This window comes from Copadichromis virginalis, linkage group LG15 (genome assembly GCF_057382275.1).
Source record: "Copadichromis virginalis isolate Kocher_CV1m ecotype Utaka linkage group LG15, C_Virginalis_male_GT1.1, whole genome shotgun sequence".
NCBI classification, from domain to species: domain Eukaryota; kingdom Metazoa; phylum Chordata; class Actinopteri; order Cichliformes; family Cichlidae; genus Copadichromis; species Copadichromis virginalis.
The window spans coordinates 6,095,519-6,106,955 of record NC_140632.1 but is presented as its reverse complement, the minus strand read 5'-3'; the positions used below and the strand labels follow the sequence as shown (position 1 = coordinate 6,106,955).

At 40.5% G+C, this 11,437-nt stretch overlaps 1 protein-coding gene across 2 annotated transcripts in view; it reads left to right on the top strand.

Moving 5' to 3' along the window:
• The first annotated feature begins 269 nt into the window (after positions 1-269).
• Positions 270-11,437, top strand: part of ino80 (INO80 complex ATPase subunit) — a 38,628-nt gene continuing 27,460 nt past the window's right edge. The window contains exons 1-20 of one of the 2 annotated variants that reach the window (XM_085431504.1): positions 270-447; positions 1,679-1,738; positions 2,106-2,298; positions 2,648-2,799; positions 2,924-2,991; positions 3,134-3,280; positions 3,804-3,924; positions 4,052-4,257; positions 4,350-4,403; positions 4,557-4,760; positions 4,886-5,090; positions 6,447-6,514; positions 6,598-6,819; positions 7,149-7,229; positions 7,686-7,781; positions 8,614-8,673; positions 8,769-8,911; positions 9,605-9,689; positions 9,828-9,945; positions 10,106-10,191. In XM_085431504.1, the coding sequence (XP_085287630.1) occupies positions 2,147-2,298; positions 2,648-2,799; positions 2,924-2,991; positions 3,134-3,280; positions 3,804-3,924; positions 4,052-4,257; positions 4,350-4,403; positions 4,557-4,760; positions 4,886-5,090; positions 6,447-6,514; positions 6,598-6,819; positions 7,149-7,229; positions 7,686-7,781; positions 8,614-8,673; positions 8,769-8,911; positions 9,605-9,689; positions 9,828-9,945; positions 10,106-10,191 (2,268 nt within the window). In that variant the 5' untranslated portion in view covers positions 270-447; positions 1,679-1,738; positions 2,106-2,146. Of the gene's footprint in view, positions 448-1,678; positions 1,739-2,105; positions 2,299-2,647; positions 2,806-2,923; positions 2,992-3,133; positions 3,281-3,803; positions 3,925-4,051; positions 4,258-4,349; positions 4,404-4,556; positions 4,761-4,885; positions 5,091-6,446; positions 6,515-6,597; positions 6,820-7,148; positions 7,230-7,685; positions 7,782-8,613; positions 8,674-8,768; positions 8,912-9,604; positions 9,690-9,827; positions 9,946-10,105; positions 10,192-11,437 lie in introns of both variants that reach the window. The other variant, XM_085431503.1, reaches the window with a different exon arrangement.

Below are 11,437 nucleotides of genomic sequence, written 5' to 3'. Positions count from 1 at the left end.
CCTAAAACGGAGTTCCCTTCTAGTGACGTAAGACGTAGCTCGGTAATCTTCGCAGCCAGCAGACACGATCAATCAACATCGGAAATTCATCGATACATTTACGTTAGTTGCAAAGACACGTTCCAAACCCAAAGGCATGATAGCGCTGTCTCGTATTTTATTAGCGAAATATACAGGTGAAAATTTTGTCATGGTCATGTCCTAGGAGACGTGGATAGGTTGGCTTCCTTCTCTCTGGGATTGATTAAAATGCCTGCTCCTTGCTGTACCTTCGCCATGGCGTCGTGTCTCTGCTCTCTCAGTAACAGAAAGTGGCCGCCTCTCCGCTGTTGCTGCCGACTCAAAGCTCACAGACTCGCTCGGCGTCTCAAACCGCCATTTTGGAGTCAGAGAACCGAGAGTCGGCAGCAGCGACGAGAGAGACTGAAAGGCGGACACGGGGCCGAGGTGAGAGACTCCGCGGTGGTTGTTATGGCGAAGGAGCAATGGGGAAGATGGCCGGGAGGGAGAAAGAATTAAAAGATGGGGATCATGCGTGCGCCAAGCAACCGAGCCGCGGCTCGTATCCGAAACGAGGGTCCAAGAGGCGCGGGCGGAGGCCCTAGCTGTCGCTGCATGGTGACAGCAAGCAAGCTAAAGAGTTGTCATTAAACCGATTTCATATCTTAATACATTGTTTAGGCAGGGAGGTGGTGGCCTTAAAGAGACAGGGCCGATTTAAATACTTCATATTAATGGTGTGAGAGGACGATGGTGTCAAAACGCCTTAGTATTTGATAAGCTAACTAGCTAACGTTAATGATACGCTAAGTTACAAAGATAGCAAGGAGGGGCTAGCTATAGTAAAACTACCTGTGCTACCTAATTGAACTGGCGTGGGCAAAGCCGTCAGTGAGCGTCTGTAGCAGCACATTGAGCCTCTTTACTGTCACTGATCCGAGGCAATGCTGCTTTTGCTGACAGCTAACGGTCGTTAGCTTTGAAGCTACAGTATTGCTGAAGGTTAGCTAGCAAGCCCTGGCTAACACTAGCTTGGTTTTGCTATCCACCAAAGCACAACGTAACGACGCGATAGCAATGCTATTTAAAAAAGTATTTATTTTTAAACTTTAGTCCCTTGCAGCCTGCTACATTTGAGGAAATGAACTCACAGAAAGTGAAGTGAATAAATACCATAGTGTTGTTTATGGGTATTGTTGTGGACAGCTGAGTTAACTTTAGCATGGAAACTCTCAAAACAACCACCTGACTCTTCATAAGGACCTAATGCATAATAACACTTAATTGATTACACTATGCCTAAAGTTTAATTTTATTTTTTAATAAACTGCAAGTACTGAAAATGATTACCAAGATTACTTAGACACACTATCGAGCATAATATATGGCTGATTATAACGTATCATAACTTATTTTTTATTGAAAATAAACTAAAATAAATTCTCAAAATTGAGTTCAAAGCACAATTTAGTGTACGACGTATTTATACTGAAACATGGGAGCAAATTATTTTTACTTTAAACCGATAGAGATGTCCAAATAAACTAACTTTTCCTTTATCGTTTTGAAATCACGTGCATAAACACTGTTAGTACAGCACTGTAAAATGAGCTTCTAATAAAAGCTTTTGTTTTTGCCATTTAATTGTCAGTGTGTGACTGCATTTCTTATTTTGTAGGCTTTTCATCTTGATCATTAGTGTTGGAATCGAAAATCAATGCCATCCATTATTGAGAAGGTATGTCCAATAAAAAAATAAAATAATAGAATAAACATTTTGTAGAATGGACAGTATCATACTTCATATCTGTGCATTTGGAGGCAAGTATTTTGTTTTTGGTGTAAGTGCCTTTTTTCTGACCTTGACAAAAAAAAATGTAGGCAGTAATTATGAAATCTTTAAACATACTAGGAGATTATCTCCCATTATACCAGATTAGCTGAGAAAATGAAGCAATGTACAGTTCCTTTTAGTCTGGACCATTTTTACTCTTTAGGTGAATAACATTAAAATGTTTTTCTTCACATAGATGTAACTTTCCTGTACTGCTCATTCTTACCTTGTGCCATTTGCACATCTATTTCTTCCATACTTCTCTCTTCAGTAAAAGGTCCTGCCCTGCTGGGCAGAGGTGGTCTGTGGTGTATGGCGTCAGGGCAGGGTGGCCAGCTGGAGGTTGGGGTATCAGGGGCCTCCAGCCTAGCCAAACCTCTCTACCTGCAGCGCTTAGAAAGATCCCTGAAGTTGGACAGTTTTTTGCGTCAAACCGCTGCTATCTTCAACAGAGACATAACCAGGTACAGAAAAAGAGGTGCTGATAGTGGGCATTCACTTGTTGCTTCCAGGCTAAGGTTTGTTTTGGCCACCTATAAAAAAAAAAAAAAACGAAGTGTTTGCAGCAATCTTCCCATCTTATCAAAATTAAACTGTATATTGTGTTTATTTATTTATATATATATATATATACATACATACATACATACATACATACATACATACATACATACATATATACAAATTTAGATGTTTTGCATGGCTGATTGCACCTCTTGTCATCTGCTTTACATTACACTGTCTAAGAAGAGAATGGATAATATACAAATAGGATGCAAATGTTGAGCTTACGGCCATACATTTCTCTTGCAGTGATGATAGCGATGACAGCGAGGGTGGACTGGAGCCAGGGATATCCCTGGATGCCACCACTCATGATACGGCTTTGACAATAAAGAATGAGTCGTGTGATCAAGGAGATGGATTGGCAGATGGCAAGCCGCTTAATGGAGTACTTCCGCAAGGTAAAGGTAAGATGTATTGAGAAATGTGTTAGTGACATGTTGCTACACATCCACACTCATTGGTTTAATGAATCTTTTCATGCATATTTATCCTGTGTTGTTTCTTTTTTTGTTTGTTTCACAGACCAAAAGGCAAATAAAACAAGCCTTTACAATTTTTCTAAGCTGAAGAAGAACAGGAAATGGCTGAAGGTATTTACACTGGCTAATACTGACCTCCATATCTGAAGAATTTTAGTTTTATAGGTACTTCCTTTCTCATAGGATATGTTTGTGTGTCACATGCTCTCAGCTTCCTTTAACCATGCCTGTACCTACTTTTTTTCTCATGTAGAGTATCTTGTTGAGTGATGACACCACAGACTCAGATACAGACTCAGATGACGCTAACTTCAGCATGTCTCGGGAAGAACTACATGACATGCTGAGGCTCCATCGTTACACGAGGCAGCATCAGAGCAACTTCTACTCTGACCGGGAGGTACAAATACACACATAAATAAAGAACACTAATTGCTAATACTTTGTGTCAATTTAATGTCATTGTAATAATAAGCTTCTTAATTAAGTTCTTAATCAATAAGTGCTACAAAACAAAAAGAGCAAATAACTCTGCTTGTGCTTGATTCATAGTGGTTTCTCATAATTTCTTCTGGTTTAGCGTCATTTAGCTGTCGAAATGTGTTGGAAATCCCCTCTCAGAGAGTCACAACATAATGCAGGATGTAGCTCTGGTGCCAGAACAGGTGGTGAAATATATAATTGGGTGAAATCAATGGCATGGCCATGCACAATTTGCCTCAGGGATAATATATAAGAAGCAAATAAGTGGGGACTCAAAATAGTACCTTGGGGAACCCCACTAAATAAAGAAGTACAGGACAAGACATTTACTTTAAAAAAATGAAAATCAGCCAATTCAGAGCCTCGTCACCTAAAACAAAGTTCTTCAGACATATTAATTAAGATGTATCATGCTCCTCTGTGTGTTTGTGTTTGCTCAGCTTCACCAATATCAGTACTACAGCACGGGACTCTTATCTACTCATGATCCCTTCTATGAGCAACAACGCCATCTGCTGGGTCCAAAGAAAAAGAAAATCAAAGATGAAAAGAAATTTAAGGGTAAGAAGAAAAAAGGCATGCCAGTGTCAGTGCCTTTAAGGAAAACAAAAACAAACAAGAAAAACATATTTTAAAACCGCAAACAAGATCTACCTTTTCATTTAAATGTCTTTCCTTTTTTTTGTAGCCAAACTAAAAAAAGTAAAGAAGAAGAAGAAACGGGGAGAGGGAGAATTTGTGGATGAGGAGCGTCCCTTCGTCACCAAAATATTTGCTAAGTTTTCCCATGATGCTCCGCTGCCCATGGTGAAGAAAAAACATCTCACCGTCGAGCAGCTGAATGCTCGCCGACGCAAAGTCTGGCTCACCATTGCCAAAAAAGAAATCCCCAAGGTTAGTTAAGCAAAGAGTCAGTTTTGTTTTGATGTTGGTCCCATTTTTCCAACATTTTCTAATGCCAACTGTCCCATTTCTACTTTTTTCAGTCCTTCAAGCAGAAGACTTCTGCTAAGAATCTGGTATTAACCAATGCAAAAAAGGTGAGTAAAGTGTACACAGCACTCTATGGCTAGGTACATTTAAAGCATTTTGTTAAATGTTTTTGGTTTTGCACACGTGTTCAGCGTGTTGGTAACTCTCCATGTCTGTATATTGCAAAAGTAACTTTTAACGTGTGATTCATGTCCTCTTAGCTGGCTCACCAGTGCATGCGAGAGGTCCGGCGTGCAGCTATTCAGGCTCAGAAGAACTGTAAAGAAACATTACCCCGTGCCCGGCGTCTTACCAAGGAGATGATGCTCTACTGGAAAAAATATGACAAGGTGGAAAAGGAGCACAGAAAGAGAGCCGAGAAGGAAGCCCTGGAGCAACGTAAACTTGATGAAGAAATGAGAGAGGTCTGTGACAAGGAAGTTATTATGGAGACATTTTTAATTTGCCATTACAGGTTTTTTGAAAATCCTAAATATAGATACATTTTTCTCCCTGGGTTTTTTTTTTTTTTTTTTTTTGACTCTCTCAGGCCAAGCGTCAGCAGCGCAAACTGAATTTTCTCATTACCCAGACGGAGCTGTATGCTCATTTTATGAGTGGTAAAGCTAGCGTGGGGGCTCCAGGTGCAGATGCAGCACAGGAGGAAATTCTGAGAAAACTTGAAGACACTGCAGCCCAGAGACAGATAGACATTGGAGGAGGAGTAATGGTCAACATGGGACAAGAGGACTATGGTATGAACGACTCAATCGAGTTTAATGTATTACAGAAGAAATTAGTAGTCATCGTTGATGGCTGAAATTTATACATATATTGACTCCCTTCATCAACTATAACAGTGTGAAATTAAATGGGATGAAACTCATTTCTGTTTGTTTCCTGTCTAATCTTCTACTTGTAGATTAGATTTTTTTTCTTCCTCTACAATGGTAAAACAAAAGTACACTCTCCATCTATTCACAAGCATGATAAAAATGATCTAGTCCTCAGTAGGTCTTAAAATTAACCTCAAATGAACCGAAGCACATGATGTGTTACACTGTGTCATTATGTATTTAACAAAACCTAAGTCAAAATGCAAAAGCGTTGTGTGGAAAAGTAAGAACAGCTGATGACAGCTGGGATAGGCTCCAGCGCCCCCCGCGACCCTGAAAAGGATAAGCGGAAGCGAATGGATGGATGGTATTCTATCACAGCATTTGGGTCAGGGTTAGGCCTGGTCTTTGACTTGGCTATTGCAACACCGTGATTCTTTTCTTTTTCAGTCATTCTGTCATAAATTTGTGGCTGTGCTTGTGATCAGTGTCATGTTGCGTGACTCAGTTTGGTCCAGGTTTTAGCTGTTGGACAGATGGCCTAATATTTGACTCTAGAATACTTTGGCATACAGCTTGCAGTCATTGAGTCATGGTTGACTCAATGACTGCAAGGTGCCCAGGTCCTGTCACTGTAGAGCAAGCCCAAATCATCACCGTTGCACGAGTCTTTTTTCTAATTGTTCTGTCACAAATGTTAACATTTGGCATACTAACTGAGGCCTGCAGAGCCTGAGATATAGGTCTTGGGTCTGGCGTTGGGGTGAATTAACACATTAAGTTAACACACACATGAATGCTCCAGGCCAGCAAACTCCCAAAATGTCTGCTGTTGAACACATGTGCTGATGATCAGGTAAACAAGTGCATTTGCTTAGCAGCAGCTGACTGCTGCTTCTCCTGCTAATTCATGGGGAAGCAGTAAGTATGTACTTTTTTTTTTTTTTACTCAATTCGTCTGCATTTTGCTTTTTCGGTAAATAGATAACGACAGTGTAACATGTCGTGTTTTGTACATTTGCAAGATTTTAAGGCAAAAACGTTAAAATTTAAAGAGTGTGTACTTTGTTTTTATCATGATTGTTGCTATTATACCGTTTACTAATGATAATAATTTGCAGTTTATTTGATTAAGTATAAAGAATTGTGGTAATACATTACTAAGAATTTCAGTTTAGACTAGCTGTGTTTTGACTATATACTCTGTCAGAAGAAATATTACATTTAAATGGTTTGCAATGCATTTATGCACAAGATGATTGTATGTGATTGCAGATAGCGAATACTACAAATCCCAGGCCTTGAGGAATGCCCAAGAGGCCTACCAGATTCATCAGGAGAGAGTGAGTAATTCACGCACATCCTTTATTAGATGCCCTAATTCACACAGCGCAACTGGCAGTAATGTCCAAATCTCCTCCTTTAGACGCGAATGTTCGATGAAGAGGCTAAAGACAGTCGCAGTGCGTCCCTGCATGCAGCTGGCAGCTTGTCCAAAGGAGCCGGCTCTGGGTTTGGAGAAAGCTACAGCCTTTCAAACCCATCCATCCGCGCAGATGAAGACATTCCTCAACCCACCATCTTCAACGGAAAACTCAAGGGCTACCAACTCAAAGGCATGAACTGGCTGGCTAACCTTTATGAACAGGTACACGTGTCTTATTTTATTTTTTTTATTGTTTTTTCTGACTTATGCTGCGCTTTTCTGAAGCTCTCGGTATTCCTTTAGTTTGTTTTCATTACTATGAATTGGGCAGTTTTTAATGGCCAACAGTATAAAAGAAATCTTTATTAGTGTTTTGGTTAAGAAAATTTATGAATCTCTAGTGTAACATCACTAACATGATTCAGGGTTCGTTAGCATTGTTTTTTGTCAACATGTGTACAGTTTTAGGATGTTTTCTAATATTTTTTTTTCCTCCCCACTGAGTGATTTAATTCTTCTTCCCTTTTCTCTTTTGCTCTTCATTTCCACAGGGAATCAATGGAATCTTGGCAGATGAAATGGGACTGGGAAAGACAGTTCAGAGTATCGCTTTGTTGGCACACTTAGCAGAGGTGAGAGAGAGGACGGGGGGCCAAAAGGTTTCATTCACCACACTCTTCCAAAACACTTTGCGGAATATTCAGTTGACTCCACCATTGTTTTCGACTTGTGATAAAACATCTAAAAGGCAGCCTATTTGCACCTGCATCCTTTAAAGGGTCCCCAGTTTCTGGCTTTTTGCAGGTGCTGGAACATTTCAATGAATTAGTCATATGACTTCACTCCTCTGAAGAGCTGATTTGCCAGCTCTTTACATTTTTTAGTCTCACAACCCCAAAGGCCAAAAAAAAAAAAAAAAAAGGTGGAAATGCGAGCTTTTCAGTCAACTGTCGTTGGCAGGAAGGTGCATGCTGTGGGCTTCACAGGCCCTCCAGGACTTCCTGTTTTCTGGGTGCTGCTCACACAAGCACAGCAGACCACCTGTTGCGGTGGTTGACATTATATTTGCTTTTCTGTTCCTGCAACAGAGAGATAACATCTGGGGTCCATTCCTGATCATCTCTCCAGCGTCTACACTCAACAACTGGCATCAGGAGTTCACCCGCTTTGTGCCAAAATTCAAGGTGAGAACCCATCGTGGCTAAGCGAGCACACACACACTGAAACATCTGCAGAAGCACGTCCAAAGGAACTGCTGATTCGTCATTTCTGTTGTTCTTCCGCCAATGCATTTCTCTCTCCGCTTCTTAATGCAGTGGTTTGTTAGTTTTGACATTCTGAGAGCAAGCGCAGGTTACCAGATGAAATGTTATCTGGAGCTGTCCATTAGGGGGCAGTATTGTAGCACTGTTCGCATTGACACATAACTACATAGCTGTTTTTATTTTTGTTGAGTGATACATCTCAAAAAAATCATTTTGCATGCCATAACTGGCTCTTGAAAGACTGTGCGTAGCCAAAATATTATCAAATGCATCAATATGTCAGCTATGCTTGAACACACACACACACACACAGTCAGTGATAAACATGACTCTTTGTTGTGTACGACATTCAGCTTTGCCCATTTTCTCAGCCAGTTTGGAAATAAATCAATTGCAGTTTGTTTTGCTAATGAGGTGTGAAAAGACCCCATTACACAATTTGAAGATAAGCTTCCTGAACATTCAAAGCAAGACTGACTGAAAACAATGGGAAAGCGGCTTGCGTTGAGCGACGTAATGATGTGTAAATCTTTTCACATCGCATTCTATATCTCAACAAGTGGGGCAGTGATTCATGTGCGATGTTATGCCTAGACATTTTCTCTGAGAACATCACTGTGGCTCTGTTTTTCCAGCATTGCTCAGTCTTAACTGTAGGGTTTTGTTTTTTTGCTTTAAACATGTTCACATGGGGATTATTTTGATCTATGAAGGTTTTCTGACAGAACAGTGTTACTGATATGTCCCATAGGTGTTACCGTACTGGGGAAATCCTCACGATCGGAAAGTGATTCGGAAATTTTGGAGCCAGGTAAACATTGAAGGATACATCACCGTACATTTTGCAGCCAGTAAACTCAGCACTTTTTATCCTTTTAACTCTTAACGCTGTGTTTTGTCACACAGAAAACCCTTTACACGCAAAATGCACCATTCCACGTGGTCATCACGAGCTACCAGCTGGTGGTCCAAGATGTCAAGTACTTTCAGAGGGTCAAGTGGCAGTACATGGTTCTAGATGAAGCCCAGGCACTGAAAAGCAGCACAAGGTAAAGCATTATCATGGTGGCATTGATATTTGTGATCACAGGGTCACAGATTCATGTGTTGATGCGTGATATCTGATTTATCAGACTTTGTATTTAAAGATTTTATCTTACCCTTCTTTGGCAACTCAATAACTAGCCTGAGCATACAAACATTATTAAGATGTTTTAAATGCAGACCGGCCTTTTAACAACTTTACTAACCAATTATAATGTCATTCTGGCCAAAACACAAGTGTTGTAAAATAAATGACTCTTTTCTAGTCCCAGCAGTTCTAACTTGCACAGAATGCTGTGGCCATTTGTAAGTTTTCTTGTTTTTTTGTCAGAACAAATAAAGCCCTGCATGCTTTGGATAAGTGTCTTGAGAAATGCAAGTGAAAAAAGTTTGTAATAAATCAGCTAAAATATGCAGAACAAGGGAAACTGTTCTTTAAATCATTTGGTAAATCAACAAAAATGTCTGGAAAAATACAGTAACCGGTCTCTACGGTTTCACTAGTGTGTGTCATTTCTCGGCTCCTACTGGAGACCAGCCAAAATCAATAGACTGGCCAAACGTACAGCCACACACAAGCGATAATCCCAAAAAATGTAGTACATCCAGTGATTACATTAAATGAAGTGTTAAATGCAGATGATAAACATCTGTAGCTGTCACAGCAGGTGACGGTCCTGGTTTCTGTGCTTTTTCAGCGTTCGGTGGAAAATCCTCCTGCAGTTCCAGTGTCGGAACAGACTTCTGCTAACCGGGACGCCCATTCAGAACACAATGGCTGAGGTGAGCGACGTGTGTGTGTGTGTGTGTGTGTGTGTGTGTGTGTGTGTGTGTGTGTGTGTGTGTGTGTGTGTGTGTGTGTGTTGGCAAGTGTGTGGTTATCCGGGCAGAACTGTAAGAGACTGCATGTTTTCCTCTCAGCTGTGGGCCCTGCTGCATTTCATCATGCCTACGTTGTTCGATTCCCATGAAGAATTTAACGAGTGGTTCTCCAAGGACATAGAGAGCCATGCTGAAAACAAGTCTGCCATCGATGAGAGTGAGTACAGCAAAGGCTACTATTTTTTCCCCCTATTTTATATGTATGCTTTTTAGCTTATTTGAAAATAGGTGTACCAACACTGTTCTTCTATCCTGGCTCTATTTGCGTGTGATATGATTTGTAAGTAAACATAATTTTTTTTGTTGTTGTTTTTCAGACCAACTATCCAGATTGCATATGATCCTGAAGCCTTTTATGCTGCGCAGAATCAAGAAGGATGTGGAAAATGAACTCTCAGACAAGGTAGAAGAACCAAGAGTGTATTAACAATTAAGGGTGACACGACAATCTCATTTTTCAGTTTTCCTAAGGGCAAAAAAAGATGGGTTTCTTCCCCCCCAAGTGGTATCCTTCGTGTTATGCCACATTCCCTCTCCATATTTTAATCCCTATACTCTGCTAAGATAGTATAAGAAATATTTGATTTACAGTGGTCCCTCCTTTATCGCAGTAGTTACGTTCTAAAACTAACCCACGATAGGTGAAATCCGTGAAGTAGCCAACATTATTTTTTACAATTATTATTAAGGCTATAAAACCCCTCACTACACACTTTATACACTTTTCTCAGACAGGCGTGAACAATTTCCCACAATCTGTCTTGTTTAAACACTCTCAAAGCTCAAACCTTCGTAGAAAAATAAGTCCAGAAGTATAGAATCAAACCAAAGGAACCTGCAGGTGCCTTTGACAGTCCAAAATGTTTCGTCGACATTGTTGTTTGTTGGGGAGAAAAGTTACAAACATACAGTACACCACTCAGAGTCACATTGCTAGCGATCGAAGATTTATGTAAATTTGACAAGCTGAACGCATTCTGTACCGGACAGGAGACACGGCACGGAGATGATTGATTGAAAATGGTCTACAGCCGATCAGGATGCAGAACACAATGCTCTGTTTAAAAAAAAAAAAAAAAAAAAAAAAAAGAATAGAATAGAAAATATGTCCAAAAAAGAAGTGAGGATCTCAATAAATGAAATCTAATATGATGCAATAAAAGAGCTTAAAGCTAGAATAAATGCAGGTGTTGTGGTATTATGCTTGTCACCTCTCCTGGTTAAACATGGAGCCTTCCTCCATCTGTCTCTCTGTACACCTCATTGACAGAGAAAGTATTGTAATGAAGGTATGAGTGATGCTTGTGCTGGCAGATCCTCCTGACAGATGTTGGACCCGAGGTCACACACACACACACGCAGTCGCTCATGCTCTGTGGGAGTCTCGAGGAATGGCAGAGTTCACCACTCCCCCACATCTGTCTTTTTCACTTTCCTTTGCACCCACATGTAGTCCTGCCAGCCCACTTCCCTCACTTCTCCGCTCTCCGCTGGTTCCTCTTTGTTTTGTCAGAACACTGAAAGCCAATACTAACCAGGAAAGTTCACTGGTGGTTCACGGTATGGTTTTATGGATTGTTACCGTTGGGTTTCACGGCTTTCATCAAAGCGTGGCACAAGATAAAACCAGAGATTTGAATGTTTGTTTA